This window comes from Muntiacus reevesi, chromosome X (genome assembly GCF_963930625.1).
Source record: "Muntiacus reevesi chromosome X, mMunRee1.1, whole genome shotgun sequence".
Lineage (NCBI taxonomy): Eukaryota > Metazoa > Chordata > Mammalia > Artiodactyla > Cervidae > Muntiacus > Muntiacus reevesi.
In genome coordinates, this window is record NC_089271.1 from 121,264,587 (window position 1) to 121,288,963 (window position 24,377).

The window sequence follows — 24,377 nt, forward strand, 5'->3', positions numbered from 1 at the left end:
GTGTGAATAGCAATCCTCATTGTATTTTGTTTTTGATTGGTTGATGTCTAAATAGCTTGCCAGATAATTCTCTGTATTTGAAGCTAATGCTCCTGGAGATCATTACCTGCAGAAGAGTAGCTATTTTAAAAAAGAGAGAGAGAGAGGGAGATAACTATTAACTAGGCTTCCCAGGTGGTACAGTGGTAAAAAAATCCACCCCGCCAATGCAGGAGACCTGGCATCCATCCCTGGGCATCCATCCCTGGAGAAAGAAATGGCAACCCATTCCAGTATTCTTGACTGGAAAATCCCATGGACAGAAAAGCCTGGCAGGGTGCAGTCCATGGGGTCACAAAGAGTCAGACACAACTGAGCACGCATGCACACAAACACACACAAATATATCCAGGAGGTAAGAGTGAAAGTAAGTTCTGCTAATTATACCCATAATTAATGCTAACTTTCTGAGAGATATAAAAAATATTACATCCACATAAGATTATTTAGATGCATGCCTCCAGCAAAAACTTGTCACTGAGTCTGAGAGCTCTCATTATATTTGTAAGGTAGAAACATTGATTTCTGGGAATGTGGTATATCAAAATGGGCACATGCCCTAATGAAAAGTCTGTGAAGTGAGATTTTGAGGAACTTTCACTCGTATTTTTGGAGTTACTCAATATGTGTACATTGTTTTTGCCCCCCCCCAAAAATGATAAAATATCATTTTTTTATTAAGAGGCCAAGAAAAGTACCTCATTGCACCTATTGCAAAAGTATTAATTATCTAGGGTGAAACAGATCACCAGCCCAGGCTGGATGCATGAGACAAGTGCTCGGGCCTGGTGCACTGCTAAGACCCAGAGGAATTGGGTGGAGAGGGAGGTGGGAGGGGGGATCAGGATGGGGAATACATGTAAATCCATGGCTGATTCATGTCAATGTATAACAAAAACCACTACAATATTGTAAAGTAATTAGCCTCCAACTAATAAAAATAAATGAAAAAAAGTATTAATAACTAAGTTGTGCAATGCCTTTTTGTTTATTTATTTTTTTTGCAATGCTTTTGAAAAGATAAGTTTATTTATTTTTGGCTGTGCTGGGTCTTCCTTGCTGCCTGGGCTTTTCTCTAGTTGTTGTGAGTGGGGGCTACTCCCTAGTTGTGGTGCGCAGGCTTCTTATGGCTGTGGTTTCTCTTGTTGCAGAGCAGGGCTCTAGGGCATGTGGGCTTCAGCAGTTGCAGCACAGGGGCTCAGTAGTTCTGGCTCATGAGCTCTAGAGCACAGGTTCAATAGTTGTGCACACAACTTAGCTGCTCCCGGCCTGTGGGCTCTTCCTGGATCAGGGATCAAACCCCTGTCTTCTGCATTGACAGGCAGATTCTTTACCACTGAGCCCCCAGGGAAGCCCTGCACAATGTCTTCTTGTGTTAATGTTGCATCACTAAATGATTGCCTTTCAAATACACTCAATTGTTTTCATAGGTACCTGATTGTCAAGATTTTGAGTGTTTTCCAAAGTTTCTTTCACCACCAGATAGGATTAACTTTGTATTTAATCAATCCTTGTTCATGACTGACTTTTAGAAATAGTAATAAATGTCAATGTCTGCAAGGCTTTTTTTTTCAATTATTTTTATTAGTTGGAGGCTAATTACTTTATAATATTGTAGTGGTTTTTCCCATACATTGACATGAATCAGCCATGGATTTAAATGTGTTTCCCATCCTGAACCCCCCTCCCACCTCCCTCCCCATCTCATCCCTCTGGGTTATCCCAGTGCACCAGCCCCGAGCACTTGTCTCATGCATCCAACCTGGACTGGTGATCTGTTTCACACTTGATAATATACATGTTTCAATGATGTTCTCTCAGATCATCCCACCCTCGCCTTCTCCCATAGAGTCCAAAAGTCTGTTCTATACATTTGTGTCTCTTTTTCTGTCTTGCATATAGGGTTATCGTTACCATCTTTCTAAATTCCATATATATGTGTTAGTATACTGCATTGGTGTTTATCTTTCTGGTTTACTTCACTCTGTATAATGGGCTCCAGTTTTATCCATCTCATTAGAACTGATTCAAATGTATTCTTTTTAATGGCTGAGTAATATTCCATTGTGTATATGTACCATAGCTTTCTTTCTTTCTTTCTTTTTTTTTTTTTTTTTTGTACGATAGCTTTCTTATCCATTCGTCTGCTGATGGGCATCTAGGTTGCTTCCATGTCCTGGCTATTAGAAACAGTGCTGCAATGAACATTGGGGTGCATGTGTGCAAGCCCTTTAAATATGAAATAAATAGAAATTTTTTACCTTATTGGGGAATTGATATTTTCAATATTTATCCCCCTCAAACAGCCCTACTTTAAAAGTCAGCTATTACCTGCACTTCTGGACATTAACCTATTCTTAATGAGGATGGGGACCCTGAATCATTTTCTCCCAATAAATATTGTTTCCTGGGTTAAACTTCCTAAAACGACGTTGTAATTTCATTCTCGATCCCTAATTCCACTAAAAATGATAATTTCATCACCTACAATATTAGGGCCAAACTTTTTTGCCTGTTTGAATCTGGCCCCACCACATTCACCTGTCCTTATTTACTTCCTAGTATGTACTCGCTGCCACTTTCCCATGAAAATGTGGTGGGTTTTGTTTGTTCTATTCTTCCAAGCATTTTAAATGGCATGGTGCTTCCTCTAAGATACTTTACAAATATTAGTTCATTTAATCTTCACAACAACCCTATGGGATTGGTAGATGAGGAAAGTGAGGCATAAGTGACTTGCCCCAAGTGGCAGAGCCAGGATTCAAACCTGGAGCAGACTGGATCCAAATTTAATGATGCTTCACCACTGAAAATATTACTTTTGGTCCAAAGTATTCACCATCTGAAACATCATTCCTTCTCCTCCACTGTCTATGTTAATTTTACTATTCATTCTTCAAGACAGAGCTCAAGTAACACTTTTTACATGAAGTCCTTCGTTAGCTATTCCATCCTGTACTATTTTCTCTTGCTCTGGCACTACATCAGATGTTATTATTTAAATGACCAATATATCTCATCTCCCAACTAGACAGTGACCACTTTCTATACTTTTCATATCCTCCAGAGCTTCTTTCATGGCACAGTCCAAGTGGCACATGCTCAATAAATACTTGTTAAATGAACATGTAACTCAAGGGGGTGGGGAGGGAGGCTCAAGAGGGCGGGGAGATATATATATATATAGCTGATTTAAGTTGTGGTACAGCAGAAACTAACAACACTGTAAAGCAATTATATTCCAATGTTATATTCATATAATAAATTTACTTATTGTATTTATTATATTTCATTGTTATTTATAATATTTCATTATTAAATGCATTATATTTATTTATATGGTAAAGCAATTATATTTCCAATTATATGCAAATTTAAAATATGTAACTCAAAACTTTGAAAAAGGCGTATATTTTGCATACTGCAAAAAATATATTTTTACATTTGGTGGATTCAAAACACCTATTTACACTCTGTCCCTCATTCTACTCCTCCCATAATTCTTAAAATCCTGCTTAGGATTTCTCTCACAGAAAGTTTGTGAAACACGAACTCTTTGCCCGCATCCTGCCCTCAAGCATGGAAGCCATAATAAGCAGGAGACTAGCCGCAGCACCGGGGACAGCGTCTAAGACACAGAACTGCACGATGACAGATTTGGGAAAGAGAGCCCATAATGATTCCTCCTCCAGGAAACAAGGGCTGGGTGGGAAAGCGCTAGCAACTTGTAAAAGAAGGAAGTCCACTCCGAATCTGCATAGCCAGGTGCCTCAGCGGGACCTCCGCAAAGACTGGAAGTGGACTACCGTCAGAGAATCCGGAAGGTTTAGGACCTAGTAATCAGTGGCTTAAACAGAAGAACAAACTGTGCTGGGGCCACGCTTTGTGAGGTGCCGTTACAGGTTCCCGCTATCGACACAGCGGCAGCAGCGGCCACCGCCTTCCAGCAAAGCGGCTTCACCGGTCCCTCCTCAGACAGCTTTCTGAGCTCGCCTAGCGGAACGCAGTGCCCCCAGCCCTTGGAAACTTGCAAGCAACTCCGCCTGGGGTCTAGCCAAGTGTTCGGACAGCTAGGCGCCTGCGCCCAGCTCCTCCCCGTGCGGGCCAATCGCAATGCTGCGCGGAGCGCCACGCCTGCGCAGTAGGCCTCCAGCCGCGCTTCCCCTTCCCCAGCTCCGGCAGGCCGGCTTAGCTGGCCAATGCACACCCGGAGCTGGGAGGAGGAGCCTGCGTAGAGTGCGTGTGAAGGGAGCTGGGGGAGCGGGTCAGGGCGCAGGGTGTCTGACCCGTTGGTACGTGCGTAAGAAGAAAGGAGAGGAGGAGCAGGTCCAGGGCAGCGGTTGCCGAAATGTTCCGGTGTGGAGGCCTGGCAGCGGGTGCTTTGAAGCAGAAGCTGGCGCCCTTGGTGCGGACAGTGTGCGTCCGAGGCCCGAGGCAGAGGAACCGGCTCCCAGGTGACTGACCCATCCCAGGCAACCCCCACCTTGAAGACCAAGGGCCTGGGTTCCACAGGCTCCCTATGCCGCTCAGGGCTCCCCCACCCCACCCCCATCCCTGGGAAATAAAACTACACACACTCACGATCGATCGTGTGAATTCCGAATTGGCGGGATCCAAACCGTGAGTTTCGCAAGCCGAGCCGACCTGACCTTCAAAGGATCTGAGCCCGGTAGTCGGCTTGAGGCCTCTTCCTGTGAGGGTTGGCTGTTCAGGGATAACAGAAGAGCTGGCGGTCTTGTATTGTCCAGTGCCACCTCCCGGCCACCCCCAGTTCGCCTTTTTAGAGCAGTGAGGTCAAGTAGACTTTGTCATTTATCGATTTGTGAGACTTGAAGCAGGACACAAGCCCTGCGCCTGAGTTCTTCTGTAAGTGAGCATATAACCTGCTTACCTTCCAAACCCCAGATGAGAGTCACAGGTTTGAGTCCCTTGGGAAACAGAAATAGTGCAATGCAAGTAAGAAGTCTGTCCGCTGTGCGCCAACCACCGGAAAGATTTGACCCAGAATTCATTTGAGTTGAGTTGCCTGGTCAGTCTAATTCTTGATGGTCTCTAATGTTTCAAAGAAACAGTTTGCAGAACACATTGTATTTGCCCCCGCCCATGAACTTGTTTCAGCAAATTTTAGAGCTGGAAGGGATTTCATGGTAAAATTCAACCCACTCATTTTATAGATAATAAACCGAGGCACAGAGAGGTGAGATTACTTGCTCAAGGTCATATACCTAATTAATAGGTAGAGCAGAGGATAGTTTGCCAGTCTCTAGGACCTTAATCCTCTTGCCCCAACTCCACACTGCTTCCTAAAGTTTGATCTCAAAAGGTTAAGGATAAATCTGGTTCCCCTTTAAGCCCATTGGGCATCGGATATCCTTGAATTTATCTAAACCTGTCTTGAACCTGCCAGTTTTCAACCTGCACAACTTCAAGGGGGTAAAGAATTATCCACCAGTAGAAGGTGCTTGGTTTTGTTGGTTTGTTATTTTTTTTATCAATAATCTTTGAATGGTCACCCAAGGATATTCATATTAGCAGTGTCAATATAGAACTGCCTTGAGGCCTTTTCAATGTGGAACTGCTTGCTGGGTGCTTTTTAAAAAGTGGAAAATATTTCCCTTAGATTGTGAGAGTCTTTATAAATGTACATTTGAATAGTTTTTCCAGTTGCTATCCCTCAAGAAAATGTTTCCTGATGGGTGTACCTGAGGTATGTCCTAAGTCGTGTTGCTCTTGAAACTTAAACACTTCTGCCTTAACAGAGATTTGAAAAACTAGATTAGGTTTGAAAAACTAACATCCTGTCTATGATGTATGGGTTTTGTGCGTTGAATTGAGGATGCTGTATGTAAGTTGGACAGAAATTTAGGTAAGCTGATGATTTTCATCCACACTGGGCTTTCAAACTGTGTACTTATTTTGCCTAAAACTCACAACTTTTGCCAACATTCTGAAGTCTGAACAAACGTTCTCATCAATTAAGTGTGGATTTGCAAAGGTGAATTGATTTAAGAGACGTTTGAGATGGTTGGTGATATTAGAACTACTGAAAAATACTCACTAAAAGTGTTCTTTTCCATTGCATGACTTTGTTTTAAGGCAGTCTGCTGTAGAGTATATTCTGACTTCTTGACAGATCCATCCATTTCTTTGTATACAGTTATTTGCCCATTGGCCAAGCACCAGAGGATAACCTTATTGTCTTTAGCAATGGGTGGGTGTGGGGTTACAATTTCAAAAGGAAATGATTCTGTCGTTTTAGGAATCAACCTTGTTTTGTGGCTTAATGACTAATTGCTCTTAATCTGAATTCTTTTGCCCATAGTAGTGTTTACCATATGTTTTTACATAGATCAGGGAGAGGCATGTTTGTAGATAGGCCATTTCCCCTTCCTGTTTTCCCCTCCCTCCTCACTAGTTCTTTGCCAGGATTATAGCAAACTTTAAACCTACCTTGGAACTTCTCATCCATATCTGTTACTATTGTCCAGTTCATTTGCATTATATGTTGCCCTTTGCCTTAAAACGATAATTGCTACTCTCTGGTTATTTACTATATTTGGATGCTCTGCCTCTTTCCAGAAATGATTGAAGGTAATTTATAGTAACCACTTTGTGTAAGCATTCAGAATTGAGGAGCATATGGGTTAGGTAGGTAATAGATGTTTTCTGTTAGGTAGTTTTTTATTTGGTTATCAAACATTGTGCTATTGATGCGGTCAAACTCATCACTGACCCCCGACCTGAGGGTCAAATGTTTGAACATTTTGCTCTGTTCAGAACAGGTTTCACCCTCTTAAAAAAGAAACTGTATTCCTTGTGGGCAATGATCCAGACTTCCTGGACACTGCCAAATGACACTTTTTTGAAGCCTAGAAGACAAGCCTTTACCCACTCTTTTTGCTGGGACAGACCGTTCCGGAAGAAAATTTTAGCAAGTCAACCTTTTCTTCTAGATATTTGCTAATATTTTAAGGGAGTTTCTGTATATTGTAACTTTCATGTTTCCAAACTTGCCTGGTTGAATAAGTTAAAGTGGAGGGCCAACCCCAACTGTACCAAATGAGAATCTTTGGAAGAGAGCCATGGGAATTTATATTTAACAAGGCTGATGATACAATTCGAATGATCAGGCAAGTTTGGAAACTGCTATTCTGAGTGAATAATGACTCCCTTTTGTTCCACTGACCTAAGGATTAAAAAGCCAAACTGAGCAACCTTGAATCTCTTGTGATTTGTGTCAAGCCCATTTTTCTGATACTCAGAATAGTTACAGCCATTCTCCCCTCCTAAACTGTACACTACTAGAGGACAGGAATTGTGTCACATTTAGCTTTGTGTCCTCAGCATTTTGTACAGTCTGGTACATGGTAAATTCTCAGTGACTGAACCCTAGTACTGTGAAGGACTTAACTTTGCAGAATAGAGTTAGATTTTTTTGTGTGTCATCAAAATCATTTTTCTTCTGGTGCCTTTCTTTGGAGTGTTTCACACAAGAGGCATTTAGCTGCAATGGACAGATTACCTAGGCTTGTCTGATCCTGTGTTTTAGACATGTCAGAAGAATAAATTTGATGTTCAGAAAACAAGATTCAAGAGCATGTTAGACCTCCTAACCACTTGAAATTTCTGGGTGCCTCAGTTGTATGGATGTATTTGTCGAAAAGGGCTTATGGGTGTATGGAAAAATATGAGATTATGAAACTTAGAGCAGTGAATTTGTGATTTAGGTACTATTCTAACGCTAGCCTGTGGTATTCAAAACTTCTTTGCAAAAATTTCTTCAAAATGTTCAGTCCTTATCAGTAGAACTGGGATGAATTTCTATTTCTTTATTTTATTCATTAATTCATGACATATTTATTGAGCAAACTCCTACAGGAATTGAATCCTTGCATGATATAATGAATATAGACAATAATATTGTATTATAATATCAGACTTGCTAAGAAACTAGATCTTAATTATTCCAACAACTACAAAGAAATGATAATTATATGACATGGTAGAGGTTCTAATTATTGCAAAAATGGCAATCATATTATTATGTATAAATGATCAGTTTAAAAAAATCATAAGTGTGAGGAAGAAAGCTCTACTTTGGTACATGTGGTCTGACTGCAGAAAATCTAAAATAAGTAGATTGGTGCAATGAGAGGTCAAGGATTAAGGGGGCTTTCCCACATTAGTAAGACAAATGAAAAGGCATGTTTCAGTCTTTATGTAAGATTTCCTAAAACTCTGAGGCTGTGGTAGGAAAGGTGTGGGAATAATTTTTTTGGGGGGGGAATAACTTTATAGGTAAAAGAAAATTGGAGGGAAATATGAACATCCATACCATATTATCATCTTTTACAAAATTAAAGTCACTAGATATGTAAAAAGTTGGTTGGTTAATGACTGTATTGTGTTGTATTTCTTTTCGAGCAATAGTGTCAATGTAAACCCATTTCCTTTTTTAAAAGTCAATTTGCTTTTAAATGTCTTTTTTTTGCAAATTGAGGCAAAAACTGCTGAACTTAAATTATTATACTAAAACAAAGTTGTTATGGTTTTTAGATTTAGCATCTTCTAGAGGAATAAATGGAATTTTAAAAACATTTATTTTTGGTTAAAGAAAAAAAAACTTGGGATGGAGGTAAGAGACAACTAAATTCATTGTACTATATCTAACCATGTGGAACTTTTTCTACCCAGTTTCGTTTTCTAAGCTCTGAGATTTGTCAGTTTCTATTTCTGATGCTTCATCATTTTTATGGACTTCTGAAAATCAAAAGCTTGCCCAGATTGAGATAAGTTTCTCAACCCTTGCCCATGTTTTTATTTTCATGATTTGTTGTTGTTCGCGTATATAAGCCATTTAATTTTATTCAGTGATGAAAGATTCTAAAACAGGTAAGAAATAAAAACAGTAGAGAAAAATACTTTTCCAGTTCTAAGAATATAGATCCATAGTTTCTTATCTGTAATTTAGAAATAAAAATAGGACTAAAAAAATCAAGTTTTTGGAACTCATTTGTCAAGTTTTTGGAACCCGAACTGGAGAGAAGTGAACTTAGAATCTTCTGTTTATTCTCTTCATTGTGACCGGTCATAGAAACATTAATGCCTGTGACTGGGTTGCTGCCCCTTATTGTACTGGGTGTTACTTACTGCATGGTATATGCATTATATACTTACCACCTAATAATTCTAAGCTCTGGGATGCCCACGTTTCCAAGGATTTCAGGTAAGAGAATGCAGCTGTGTTTTGGACATGTTTGTACCCCTCTGAGCCCTGTAATTGTGAAAGCTGTGGAAAAGCTCTCTATTTTGAATTTCTACAAGTACATATGGACCAGCTACCGGCGCTCTTGTGTTTGTTTTTTAAAGCTTGGTCAGATCAGAACATACCTACTTGCCTCTAGACCAGTGATTCTCAAAGTGTAGACTGGCAGCATCAGTATCACCTGGGAACTCACTAGAAATGCTATTTCTTGAGCCCTATCCCAGATCCTCCAGCTCAGAGACTCTGGGGCGGGGGTGGTGTAGGTCTGGCCTTCCCTGCTTTAATAAACCCTCTGGGGGGCTCTGATGCCCACACAAGTTTTAGAACCACTGCTCTAGATCAGGATTGGCAAACTACAGCCCACAGGCCAAACCCACATGCTTTCCTATGCCCCTTGAGCTAAAATTGGTTTTTACATTTTTAAGATGGCTCAAAAAAATTTTAATAGACGATTTTTTGAAAATTATTTAAAATTCACATTTCACTGTCTGCTAACAAAGTTTTGTTGGGACACAATCACACCCATTCATTTTTATGTTGTGGTTGCTTTGGCACAACATCAGCAGGATTAAGTAGTTACAGCAGAGACTGTGTGGCCTGCAAAGCTGAAAAGATTTTCTATCTGGTCCTTTACAGAAAAAATTTGCAAAGCCCTGTTCTAGGTCAGTAGTCAACATGAAGACTGTCACAAGCAGGGAAGGTGCTGGGACCTTCTTCCTTCATTTGAAAATGCCAGCATCCTCCTGGAGAAAGAAGTCTATGAAACTCTGACATTTCCATGTGTGAGCGTTGTTATGATCCTCAGATTCTTAATAGCCATTCCGAGTTTCTACATCAACATAATCTTTGTATTATTTTGGAGGACTAAGAGCCAATTAGTCAGTGGATATTTTAAATTTTGTCATTCTAAAAAATATAATCCAAAATTCGTCAGTTCTTTGGGGGAGATAAATTCACCTAATTTTTTTTTTCTGGTTTTCTTCTGAGATTTAGTATTTCTGTCTTCCAAGACACATTACCTTTCATGCAAGGCTAAACTCTATTCTGGTTAGAGTGTGTTGCTGGAGTCTATTTGTGCAAGGTTTGAGCCAGCCATTTAAATTACTCCTTAAGTGATTGTTAGAGTGTCCCAGGTAGCCTGTAGTTAACTTGTTATATCTGTCTATTCAGTCATCTCTCCGTGTTTGCTTCATTTATGGTGAAGATGTGAAGAGAGAAGTATTTGGTGAACTGCCCATGTTTTTCATTACCTTTTCTGGAAGCTATAAATTCCTCCCTGGACAGCATTAAATTATACTTGTAAAACTCCAACAACTTTAGAGTGTACATTCTGATATCTGTTGTATTTGTGTGTACAGTTTTAAGTTTTTTTTCCCCTTGGTCATTTGACAGTGAATATGACACAGCCCAATGTGCATTTACGTCTTTACTTGTGCAATGCATTGACATTTAGTCATAAACATGTATTAACTATTTTATTTTTGTATGTGTGTGTGTCTTAATAAATTGTGTTCCTTAGGCAACTTGTTCCAGCGATGGCATGTTCCTCTAGAACTCCAGATGACAAGACAAATGGCTAGCTCTGGTCCATCAGGGGGCAAAATCGATAATTCTGTATTAGTCCTTATTGTGGGCTTATCAACAATAGGAGCTGGTGCATATGTAAGTAGAAAAGCAGCTTGTGTAAAGAAGCTGCCAAACAGCTCCCATTAATAGACTCAGTACTACTCTGCTTTAAGACTTTTACAACTAATTCTCCTTTCTCTTTTTGGAAGAATTTCCAAAGAGCCTTCTTTAGAGTGCCTACTGTCTAATAGTCTGTGAGAACCAGTTTGGGAATGACTGAAATTTAATCTCTCGTTGATGATCTTTGCTCTTTGCACTTGTCTTTTTACTCTTTACTTGAAAGCTTCTGCATTTCCTTAGATTTGACTAATCTATGGAATTGTACATTTTCTTTTGGATATAATGCACTAACCTATGAATAAGGTCAAAATTCATTGCAGCTCCTTAGCACAATATTTGATTTTGACCCATTTGCCAAATATTGTATTTTTCCTTGGCTTGGGATGATAAACATTTAAAAACAATAACCTTCAGTTCAGCATTCCTGAAAGGAAAACTTATCCAGGAACCTCATCCAAAGACTAAATTATAGAAATAGGTCTAGTATCTCCAGGTTTAGGATGGAGTTTGTGTGAGGCGAGAAATGTGCTTTAAACTGTTATGTAGTATTACCACAATAATATCCCCTTAAATGAACTGTGATCAGCTTAGCTGGTGACAGAGGAATTATTCTGTGGGCATTTTTTTTAACTTGGCAGAGTTTACTGTGACTAAGCAGATCAGTCTAAAGCTGGATCATGTAAGGTTGAGTGAACCAACTTAGATAACACCTAGTAACGCCCTTGATTGAAGGAAGCTGTTTATTTTACTTATTGAGAGCAAATGGTTGGACAACATTACAATTTTAGTTCTTTCTACATTGGTAAGAGGGTGAACTTATCTTTGTTACTCAGTCACTGAGTTAAAAAAAAAGGAGGGGGGGACATGAAATTATTTGAAGTCACTTAGATGATCATTCTCTGACCTAACTCCAAATGCACAAGGAAAGTAGATAGCTCTTGCCAGCTGTGAGTTGAATCAGAGTGAAAACTAGGTGAGCTCTGTCTGGTGACAGACTTTGAGGAAATATACATTCTCCTCCAATCCTGGAACAGCACTTGTTTTTCTTTGTAGCACAGGGTAACCAAAAACACTTCCCTGCCTTTATATTGAATGTTTCTTCATTAATACTTAGTGCTTTTTCTATTTCCCTTTGTTTCTCTCTTGGCCTTATCTTTACCTACAGTTGTGCAGTGTCATCACCTAGGACCCCCTTCTAGATCACTAGCGTCTACAGGTGCTTCTGGGAAAGATGGCAGCAGCCTAGTATACTTCTTAATTGTAGGAGCAACAGTCACTGGGGCAGGAGTTTATTATGTAAGATACTTACACTCAAATATATTTTGGGGGTAGGGTGGGTGAGACCATGGCACTAATGAAAACTTGATCCATTAGAACACGATGAAACATTCACGGCATGTGCTTTCTAGGTATTTATTAAAGGGACATTGTCAGTCACTAGGGAGTCCTCAAATCTCATTCTTCAAACTGTTAAAGTCTTACCGGAAATATCTGAAGCCATACATTTAATGATTGCTATAAATCCTCATCATCAACCCTGTCTTTGAAACTTTTGCCAATTTCATAATTCTTTTTTTATGATGCTAAATTATATTGTGCTTTAGTGCTGCATACCTAACAAGATAGCCTCAAAGAGTAAACATTGAGTAAGCAAATAAAGGTGACTTGAACACCATCCATTTTGAATTATTTTAGGTAAAATATAATTTCTGTGTTTTGTGGGAAACAGTAAATTAACCCTACTTTTATCGTGAAAGGGCATTTTATTGAATGCTTCTGAGGAGGTCCAAAAAGCCATAGAAATTGCAGTGTTCTCCACACTCACCCCCAGCCTCTATTTCAACTAAATTCATTTGGCAGTGTCCCTTTTGTAATCTATAATTTGGTCAAACTAGTGGCTGAAGTGGTATAAGCTAATGCATTTGTGTCAACTGCTTTCTTAAATGCCTCTCTTTCATTTTTTAGATACTACCCCCTAAACCTTAATTTTTCCATTTCATAGCTCTCTCAACTTTTCCCATCAGTTCCACCCCATTCATTCAGAAATAGATTTAAATTGTTCGTATCTGATATGTTTGTAACATTTGAAACCCATTAAACCTCTGGTTCATGTTGCTGTACCAGAGTTGGATGGCCTGCACAGAGCTGGCCGGGCAAATCTCTTAATGCCAGGCCACAGGACAGGGCCACTCATACTGTTGCTTCCTCTTGTCTTAGAAATGTCTGTGAAGCACAAGTTCCTCTCAAGCCATTCAGTTAAATGCCTCATTGCCCTCTGTGTTTATCCAACACTGGTAATAATAAAAGCTGCTGTATTATAGTGGTTTTAGGTTAAATGATAAGCTTTTGTCTACCTACAACTTATCAAACTATTGTGTTTTGTTTTAGATTACATTTTAAATCATTTAAAACATGATCTGAGGTGACTTAGATTTGTCAGTGAGCAGAGGAGCCTGGTGAGCGACATACAATCCATGGGGTTGCAAAAAGGCGGACACCGCTGAGTGTGCACGCGCGCACGCGCACACACACGCACAGAGCGAAAGTGGCCTTTAGAGTATTTAATGAGATTTAGTATTTGAGCCATTGTTCAACTGATAGGACCACATTGCCTCACTCAGAAAATGAACTGTCACCTTTCATATTCCTTCAAGTGGAATAGATGGCATTACATTCATCTGTTTAGAACAGTTGTCTGCTAACGTATTTCAGAATTTTGTAGTTTTTTTTCACCTGACATGTGTTCATGTCACCGACTGGAAATCTGCAAACTGGGGAGACAGAGACACTTGGGGGAAAAGTTAATTTTTATTTAGTAGGTCTGTAACTTATTTTTATATCAGAACATTTACTTAAAAGCTAAATATATGACAAACCTCTTTCTTGTTCTTTCCCCAGTAAACCTCAAGGTATTTCTTGGTCTCCTCTTCCCTGATGTGTGAAGCCAATAGGAGGTGTGAGAGGGCCTAGGCTATTATTGGATATCTGTCTCAGTGTGAACATGACCCCAGTTTATTTCTCTGTTCACTCACAGTGACCAGCTTAAGCCATCTTTTTAGGTAGAAATCCTTTTCTTAAAATAAATATTTTTTTAAGGAATGAGTAAATGCTGGACTTGTATATAATATCTGCTGCCAAGATTAAAAATAAAACTCTTCCTGAAATTAGTGTTACTTGAATTCAGTTTATGAATTTGATGAACTTAGTGGTAAATTCAAGGAATAACCATTATCTTTTAACATACAGCACTTAATTTTCTAATCCATTCATATTGTATATTAGATGTTTCCAGGCTGATAAATGTCAAGTGCAAATCTGAGAGTTCAGATTCCTTAATGCAGTACATTGCATAGTGGGTTACTCTGTAAGAGGATCATATTATTCTTAAAACATGTTTTATGCTACTTCCTCTGATTATCCTTACTTTTTCCTCCAGTTAATCAATAACATGGAATTTCAGCTGACATGTGGTCACTTAAATTCCTGTCTTGCTGACCCTGTGGGGTATGAAAAGAGCAAAAGTGTTATAATGAAAACAAGTCGTTCTTGCCTACTGTTTTTTAAAAGATCTTCAGTAAATTCTGATGCTGAATTAAAAAAATAAAACTATTCAATTCTAATGCTGTGTTTAAAAAAAACTAACCCTTCAATTTGAAAGGATAGAGAAGATAGTATATTTTAAATACAATAGTTGTTTAAGTGAGATGTTTGCCCATTAAGTATCTGAGTGTCATTAAAGAATAGGCCTTTGAGGGAAAGATGGGTTATTCTATGAGACAAGCATACTGGTGGTCATGCTTCAGGGTGTTATCTAAGTCCTGTGATACTTAGATAACCTGGCACATCTTCCAAGAGAACTTATGACCCAGCTTCCTACCCAGGACCCTATAGATTGGTTTCACAGCTAGTATCCAGCAGAGTCCAAAACCTCTTTTATAAAGTTTAGCTCTTTCTAGCACTTTATTCTTCCAATATAAAGTATTTCTTTTTTCTTTAGCTGTACCTTCAGAATTAAACATGAGGAAAATTCTTGACATAGAGCCTAAGGAAATCTGAAACTGGAACATTTTCATCTGCTTACCTGTATTCTTTCCACACCAAGTGTGTACACACTAAATATTTTTTTATTTCTTAAGAAAATATTTTTGCCTTAGTGATTCTAACACAGAAGAACTAACTTCATATAGACAAAAGCTTCTCATTTAATTGAAAGATAATGAATGTTACTTATGATATGTGCTAGCTAGCTGTATGATGAAATAAATTTTCTCCATGTTTGGGTCTACAGGCCTACAAGACAATAAAAGATGACAAAAAAAGATACAATGAAAGAATTTCAGGGTTAGGGCTGACACCAGAAGAGAAACAGAAAAGAGCCACATCATCTGGTGAGTATGATTTGAGACTCAGTATATAAAGGGAAAGTTATAGACAATTTGCTGTGCTTTGCAGGTCTTTCATTGACATGATGATACTGTGAGATTGTAAACTTACAGAAACTATGATATTACAAGTGTTTGACTGTAATTTAGATTTGAGAATAAACTTAGTGATTAGTGATTGGTTATATTAAACTCTTAAAAGGCAAGCTTTAAATTAAAAAATGCAAGGTTGGCAAAGATACTTATTGGAAAAGAGATGAAAGCCTTTTTTCCCCCAATGAGGATATTCTTTTGGTCTGTTTTGTTCCCCTTGTGAGTCTTTGGAGTTCGGAGTTGTTGAGGATGTGTTTGTTTGCCTAAAGCATATAGCGCTAGCCATCATTTCCATCCCACACTCCTGGCTTGATTTCTCAGGAATGTTTTAATCCTTTAATAAACCCCACAACTCCAGGTAGGCCAATTTCTATCACTTTCTGCCATAACACCTCCTTATTCTTGAAGATTGTTTACTAATCCCCAATTGATCTGCTCAGTTTTCCCACATTATTACTAACAAAAGGTGAAACTGAACTTGATATTTACCTGTTGGCCATTAAGAAATTAAATGGGCAGGGCAGAAGCCTTCTAATATATACTTTCTAGTATATTTGAGAAATAGCTAAACATTGAAGCTAGGTTCTAGTTCTGAGAGGCTTAGTGAGTCAATGACATTGGCCACATCATTCACCTCTTTTTGAGTATCCTTCACTTATCACAGGGACGCTTCCTTTTCCTGTCGTTTCAGAAGATGTGATGTTTGTTAAGATTAATGTAGTTGCAGTGTTTTGCTAGCTTTTTATATAAAAGATTGAGTCAAGTTCAAGGTGATTTTTTTTAAAATAGTCACAAGGAGTCATCTGAGACTTAAAAAATATTCACTTTGTCTGATCTTTTGCTTATAGCTCCGGAAGGAGAGCCAGAACCCCAAGTTAGGATACCAAGTCACGTTCCATTCCTGCTCATTGGTGGAGGCACTGCTGCTTTTGCTGCAGCCAGATCCATCCGGGCTCGCGATCCTGGAGCCAGGGTAAGGCACACACTGTCTTGCTTGACGTGGAAGGTGTGATCCACAAGCACTTAGCCAACGTGAGCACTTTGACATTTGCCTCTTAAACAACTTGGCTGTGATAAGTATCATTATTTTGTGTCCAAAGGTACTGATTGTATCTGAAGACCCTGAGCTGCCTTACATGAGACCTCCTCTTTCAAAAGAACTGTGGTTTTCAGATGACCCGAATGTCACAAAGACACTGCGATTCAAACAATGGAATGGAAAAGAACGAAGGTCTGTTCACTTATGTAAAATGGGCTCAACCAGCAACTTCAGCTGGTTGTACTGTCTCTTCAGCACAGAGAATAGGACAGGATTTAGCAGGAACTGCACACAGCACATAAGACAGGTGACTTGGCAGCACTCCGGAGTCCACTGTAGTACATGCTTAGAGCGCGTGTACAGCTTAGAGCGAACATCAGGCTGTAGTGGCAAGAGTCCTGGATTCTGTTAACCAGTGCTACCAATAGCTGAAGTTATAATGTTGGCCTCTGAAGTACTAATGCCCCTGTTCCCAGGACCTTGTATCAGACTTCGAAGAGCAGCTCAGCCTGTGTTGTCACGTCCTCAAACTTGCCTAGGCATGTCCCATAAAAGCAGAACAAAAGACACTGTTCTATGGCACTTTCTTTGACATCCCAGGAAACATTCAGAATTGCAGGGATACAGTGGGAACACAAAGGAAGAAACTTTTTATTAAAATCTTTGCATGAGAGACTTAGGAATCCAGGTCAAAAAGCCCTTTCCTTTAAAAGGCTCCTTGGATCTCCTGAGTCCAGTACCATGTTCTTGGGTATCAGTTTTTTTCCTCGTTAGTGGATCCTTTTGACACTGGACTAAATTTTATAAATCTATCTGCCTTCCTCACTCGTATCATGTCCTGTTATCAAGCAGGATGCATACTTCCAATTATGTGTGGATGCTTAATCGCTTAGTTGTGTCCAACTCTTTGTACCCCTTGGACTACAGTCTCCTCTGTCCATGGTATTCTCCAGGCAAGAATACTGGAGTGGGTTGCCATTTTCTCCTCTAGGGGATCTTCTTGACCCAGGGATTAAACCCATGTTTCCTGCATCTCTTGCATTGGCCAGCGGATTCTTTGCCACTGAGCCACCTGGGAAGCCCTCCAATTAGGTTGTTGTGCTCAGTCACATCTGACTGTGTGATCCCACAAACTGTAGCCCCCCCCATGCTCCTCTGCCTATGGGATTTTCCAGGTTACCCATCCCATAATTAATCCCTCATAGACGGTATCTACTGTTTGGGATGAGATCATCTCAGGAGCTAGACCAAGTTGTCCAGTGATCAGTGCCATCCTGGACAGCTTGTGTGGGTGGATGTGAGTACCAGTTCCTTGGCCACTCCTCTAGTCCTGACTTTGAAAGGAACCTAAATGCAGAGCACAATTTCTCAACCTCGGCACTGTTGAGATTGAGGGTTGGATAATTTTTTGCTTTAGGGGCCTGTTCTGCGTACTGTTGGATGTTTCACAGCATTCCTGGCTTTTACCCCCTAGATACCAGAACCATCCCTCCTGCAAAGCTGTTGGAGCCAAGAATGTATCCAGATTGTTCCCATGACCAAGATTTAGTGCCCTTGGACACTTGCTTGAGAAAATATTCCTGAAAGCTTTCCTTGGTGGAACCGATTTTTCTGAACCTCTGGGGGAAGTTGATAACCATTCCACGTACATAAAACTTTTTCTCCCTTTTCTCTATACAGCATATATTTCCAGCCACCTTCTTTTTACGTCTCTGCTCAGGACCTGCCTCACGTTGAAAATGGTGGTGTGGCTGTCCTCACTGGAAAGAAGGTGAGCTAGTAGGCTGCTTTCTTAAGTCAAGCTCCACCTATGTGCACACAGGGGTAGCAAGGATGGTGACTTGCCTTCCCACTGCCACTTCCATCTGTCTGTCAGTGTAGTTCATCAAAGAAAGAGCAAGTCATTTTAAGGTTTAATATTGCCAGTCTGTACTAATTAGTGTGTCTCCCTGGGGAAAGCACTGTCTCTAGCCTAGAGTAGCAGGCTAGCTAAACCTTCCCAGGGAAGTCAGATCACTGGGGACCATGACTCTGAGGCTGTTCCTTCTCCTGATTGGCTCCTCTGCCTTTCCTCCTGTTTTTCCACACTAACATTTCTTTGGGGTTATTGATGACAGGAGATTGGCAAATGTATATTATTCAGGATAGTAAAAATAATTCAGGCATGACATCATCATGGAAAATATTGTTGGACTTTACAAAGGTGAGTGCCTGAATACAGGGGTGGGCAGTGACTGGAGGGCATTTAGGGTTCAGGGAGGGTTTTGTTTGCTTGTATTTGGTCTTGTGTTTGTTAACAGGAGGGAGGTCTAGAGTGTGTCTGTAAACTACTGGCAACATTCCAGTAGAGAGGGAAGGGCTATCAGAAGGAGCAAGGCCCAGAAGAGATGGGATCCAAAGCTTGAGTGGAGGCACTGAGCTTTGATAAGGACAGGTTCATTTCTCCTATACAGGGATGTTAGGTGGAGAAGATGGGAATGGGTTGGTGGATAAGTTGGTAAGAAGACTTTATTAAGTATCCCCTATGTGTAGCACACAGGCCCTGCCTTCTAGGGGCTAACAGTATTAGGCAAAAATGTGAGCAGATAATCATAACATAGATTTATTTTTTTTTATTAGTTGAAGGCTAATTACAATATTGTAGTGGTTTTTGTCATACATTGACACATAACATAGATTTAGAATAAGAAAGAAATTCAGTGTATTGTGGGAATTACTGGGAAGTGTGCCCAGTATAGTGATGGTTTCAGGAAAAGCTTCCTGGAGAAGGCAGTCTCCTTCTATAGAATGGGAAATATGATGGAATGAAGTAGCATTCACCAGATTAGAGAAAAGTAAAGAGCATTCAAGTGAAAAAGAATAACATAAGCAAAGGCACAAGGGGGTGAAAAAGCTTGTTTGGTGCAGGGAAACACAAGCAGCTCGGGACTGATAGAGCAGAAAGTTAAGGAGTGACAGGAGACAAGAAAGCAGGAAGTTAGGCAGGGGCCTGATGGTCGAGCTCTGTCATGTGAAAGATCTTGAGTTTTATGGCATTGGCCCTGAGGAGCTGTTGAGTTTTAGACAAGAATATAAAGCAGTTGGGTTGAATTTTAAGTAATCACTCGGTTCGCTGTGAGGAGAATGGATTTCAGGGAAAGCAGACTAGAAAGAGACCATTTCAAAGACTTTTTAATAATCCACGTGAGAGATGGTGGGAGTCCACATAAGGGCAGTAGTGGTGCTGATTAGGAAGAAGTAAGCACAGTATTAAAATGCTTATGTGTGTTTAATTACATCACATTACCCTTCACAATAATCTTATGAGGTGGGTACTAGTAATATTTCCATTTTACAGAGAAAGAAATGGAGATTTAAAAGAGGTGAAGTTTCTTGCTTGAGATTACATAGTTAATAAGTAGTAGAGGCAGAATTTGAGCCCCAGATCTCTCTGATTGGAGAATTCTGATTGCGGAGCCCAAGCTCTTAATACCATCATTGTATAGCTTCCTAACAGAAAGGTGATGAAGAGTAGGGAACAGACTGAAAGCATAAAGTCAAACTTGGTGGGGTGTAGTGGTGACCGATTGGAGGAAGAACATAGGAGAGGGGTGAAGATGACTTTCTGATTTTCATCTTGTGTGGTAGATGGTAATACACCCCCAGGTGAGAGAGACATTGCAAGAGGAAGACCTAGTTTAAGGGAGACATGACATTTCATTTTGGACTGTTAAGTATGAACTGGAATATCTGTGTGGATATGCCCTAAGGGCAGTGTTGGATACGCGACTGTAATGTTCAGAGGAGGCTCAGATATGGATTGGGGAGTCGTCCACATATGAGTCAGAATTGAGACCATGAGAGTAGGTGAGCCCCCCCATGGAGAACTGAGGGAGTCATGTCAGAAGAGGAGTGAAGCAAAGATGGAGCCCTGCGGAACCCAAATTTCAGGAAACAGGCTTAAGAAAAAATGTCCTAAAAGGAGACTAGGAAAGAAGTATTAAAAGGGCAGGATGAGGTGAGCCCAGGGCAGGGGCCAGGGTTGGAGAGAGTTTCAAGAAGGAGGATGTGAGCCAGAGTATTACCACAGCAAAAGAATCTGCTAACAAAGGAATTCTAAAATGACCCATTACATTTAGCTGTTCAGATATCATTGTGAAGTTAGAAAAGAGGAGAAACTACTCTTTCCGAAAGTTTAAATGACAAAACGGGGATGGCATTGGGCAGCAGCTGGAGGAGGACATACGTAGAATCAAAAGTGGGCCATTTAGGATGGGGCAGACTTAAACATGTCAGTGGGCTAAGGTAGAAGATGTCACGAGAGAGATGGGGGAATGAGCAGCTGACTAACAGGAGAGAGAGGAAGGGATAAGAGTCAGGCATAGAAACGAGACAGAAAGGCCACCTCACCCCAGTAACTGGAAGAGAGGAAGTGAAGTCTGTATTCAGGGGTTAGGAGGTGGGAACCATTATGGGAAGCTGAGGAAGCTCACATCTAACAGCTTCACTTGTGTTTGCAGTAACCTAGGATACCAGGTGGGTTACCTGAGAGGTTTGAGTCGAAGGGTTGGATTGAGGAGGGAGGTTACCCAGGACAAATCAAAGGTGGCTACAGTAGCTACTCACCCATCCCATCTGTTTATATCATGGCCTCCTGGACAGCTTGACTCGGTGCACCTGTCATATGTTTCTAGCACTACCTGCCCTGTCCTTATTAGAGCATTTCTCACACTTGATTATAGTGCTTATTAAATTATCTGTCTTGGCTGCTGCACTCTGAAGGCAGCAAGGTATCTGTTTTTCTCAACATTGTGTCCCCAGCACTTAGCACAGCACTTGACACGTGAAAGTGCTATTCACTCAGTCATGTCCGACTCTTCATGACACCATGACTATATCGCCAATCAGGCTTCTCTGTCCATGGAATTCTCCAGGCAAGAATACTAGAGTGGGTTGCCATTCTCTTTTCCAGGGGAACTTCCCAGCCCAGGGATCGAACCCACATCTCCCACATTGCAGACAGATTCCTTACCATCTGTGCCACCAGGGAAGCCTAACACATACTAGGTGTTTAATAAATATGTCTTGAATGAATGGTCTCACTGCTCATAAGGAGCAGAGAGGAGCCAGAAACCCCAGTCTCTCTGACTGCAAAACTCAAGCTCTTAATCATAAGGAGCAGGGTGCATGGAAATGAAGGATGCTGGCAAGAGCATGGTTTGAGAGATCTACCATTGGCCCAGATTAGATGGAATGGAGAAAATCAGAAGCAAGGAAAGGTGCCACCAGTGGGACTGAGAGAAAGCTGGAAGGATGGCAGACTGTGGCCAAAGAGTGAGATATTTGATGTGGAAGTTTATAAGAGAGGATTTGGATGTTGCTTAGAGGAAAAATATGAGCCAGGTGCCAAGGACTTCAGTGACTGAGGGGTGACCAAGAGCAGGCCAGATAACACTTGAGTTGTAGGGGATATAGGTCAGTGTCCTTCAGAGGGGATGAGGGTGCGAGAGTAACTCGGAACCATCAGCAGCTATAATCCTCTACTCGTGATGGGGAGGAGTGTGGGTGAGTGAGCAATCTGTACATATGAGCTGTCCTCTGCGGGTGGGGGGAGCTCAGGTTTAGTGAAAGCTAGAAATTGGGAGAAAGCGTCCTATAAGAATGTCAAGGATATGAGAGAGTTGTTAACAAAGAAGTAAGGGTCCCTGGACTTCCCTGGTGGTCCAGTGGCTAAGACCGTGCTCCCAATGCAAGGGGCTCAGGTTCAATCCCTGGTCAGGAAACTAGATCCTATGTGCCACAACTAAGAGTTTGGAGGCCACAACTAGGACCCAGCACTGCCACTTTTTTTTTTAAAGAAGGGTTCCAAAGAGGCAGGCGGAAAAGTCTGTCCCCCTTCTCCATTCCCACAAATTGGGCATGAGCTTTGGGACACTAGGAACTTACTGTGATGTTGGCCACTTAGGAAATTATGACTCCTTGAAGAAATTGGTACCAGTGATTAGGTTTCTTAAGGATCACCTTAGGTCAAGAAGTAACTCTTCTCATTGGGCTGATGACTGCCAGGTACAGGGTTTTTTGGAGGGTGATGGAAGTGTTCCAGAATTATATAGTGATGATGGTCGCACAACTTGTGAATATACTAAAACCCACTGAATTGTACACTTAAAAATGGTGAATTGTATGTTGTGTGAGTGATATCTCAATAAAAATTTTTTAAAGTGAATTTATCCCTTTCTGTGTGTGTATGTTTGGCGGGACCAGGTAGTACAGCTGGATGTGAGAGGCAATGTGGCAAAACTTAATGATGGCTCTCAAATAACCTATGAAAAGTGCTTGATTGCAACAGGTGAGTACTTCTGGAGATAGCTTCATTCCCAGATAGAGCTCCCTCAAGTTTTAGTGTAAAGACATTACTAAGAAAACTGAAACCCAGACTCTGAAGTGAATGTCTTCCTTTGATGCAAAGTGTGGCTAGCTAACTACAAGCATCTGAGCAATAGCCCTTCTGGACAGTCCTTACTGTTCCCTCTGCTAAAGGCAGGGATGGCTATTGAAAAGGGTTGCCTTTGTTTCCCTTGCCCTTCTTCACCTTTGCCCTCTGCCCTGAAAGTGATATAACCTCATGGCTTCATTGCCACTTTCAACCAGAAATCAAGAGAGGGGTTTGAAGCAGTTGCTTCAACAAACATGACTGTGCTTTCTGGTGAATCCTCACGAAAAAGTAGAAGAGAATGGGAGCAAAAAGTGAGGCTTTCTGGCCATCTACAGGGAGGGTGGGGCCTTTGAAGAGAGACTCTCAAATCTGCTTTTCAAAGGAAATTGATAAAAGCCTGCTGCGGGGACAAGTGGAAAGAAAACAAAGCCTTGTAGCGAGTTGATGCTGCTGTTGGGCCAGCTCCTGCTTGTTGGGCTAAAGGGTTTTTCTTCTCTGATTTCCAGGAGGCACTCCAAGAAGTCTCTCTGCCATTGATAGGGCTGGAGCGGAGGTGAAGAGTAGAACAACACTTTTCAGAAAGGTAATTGTCAGCTTTAGTGCTTTTGTCAGTTTTGAAGAGGTAGCATAATCTTGTGGCCCCAAGTACCCACCTGGGAATTGGGAGATCCGGGTTCTATCTATGGCTCTTCTACAGACTTATTATCTGGCCTTGAGCAAATCACTTCCTCTCTCTGCACCTCAAATACCTCACTCAAGAGTTTTGAGCTCCTAGGTGAAAAATACATTTAGCGTTTTTTATTGCTTTTTATAGTTCCTTCCGATTTCCCTTCCACAGTTGTTTTTTTTCTTTTTTACTGATGCATTTGAGTCATTGGAACTCCTAAGAACCTCTTGGCATTTTTCACTGCAAATGCTATTGTGGAGACTGGGGAGAAAAGTTAAGAGTACCTAAGTGAAAAAGAGGAAAGAGTTGCTTCTTAACACCATGTTCTACTTATGAAAACTGAAAAATTTCAGCCACTTTTATAGGTATTTGAAAAGATTTTTACTATCCTTTAAGTTCTTAATACAACAAGGTTTGTCAGCCTTGGCACTCTTGGCATTTTGGACTGGATAACTGTTTGTGGTGAGGGGCTGTCTTGTGCATTGTAGGGTGTTTAGCAGTGTCTGTGGACTCCACCCACTAGCTTCAAGTAGTACCTCCCCACCCTAACTGTGACAGCCAAAAATGTCACAGACAATGTCAGATGTTCCCTGGGAGAGAGGGGGCATGCCTGTCCCCAGCTGAGAGCTACTAATAGAGTGTTACATTGGAGAAAGAAATTTGCATCAATAAAATAGAATCTGTAATTGAGCCACTTCATACAAGGAGAAGATTTTATGTGCAAATTACTGTTGTCAAAGATTTATCAGAAAATATTTCCTAGTATTATCATTGTATACCCCTTTGAGAAA

At 40.7% G+C, this 24,377-nt stretch overlaps 1 protein-coding gene across 1 annotated transcript in view; it reads left to right on the forward strand.

The window, feature by feature from the left end:
* The first annotated feature begins 4,238 nt into the window (after positions 1 to 4,238).
* Positions 4,239 to 24,377, forward strand: part of AIFM1 (apoptosis inducing factor mitochondria associated 1) — a 28,328-nt gene continuing 8,189 nt past the window's right edge. The window contains exons 1-8 of the mRNA XM_065914922.1: positions 4,239 to 4,493; positions 10,824 to 10,966; positions 15,279 to 15,378; positions 16,314 to 16,438; positions 16,566 to 16,696; positions 18,185 to 18,275; positions 22,748 to 22,832; positions 23,426 to 23,502. Coding sequence (XP_065770994.1) covers positions 4,388 to 4,493; positions 10,824 to 10,966; positions 15,279 to 15,378; positions 16,314 to 16,438; positions 16,566 to 16,696; positions 18,185 to 18,275; positions 22,748 to 22,832; positions 23,426 to 23,502 — 858 coding nt within the window. The 5' untranslated portion in view covers positions 4,239 to 4,387. The remainder of the gene's footprint in view (positions 4,494 to 10,823; positions 10,967 to 15,278; positions 15,379 to 16,313; positions 16,439 to 16,565; positions 16,697 to 18,184; positions 18,276 to 22,747; positions 22,833 to 23,425; positions 23,503 to 24,377) is intronic.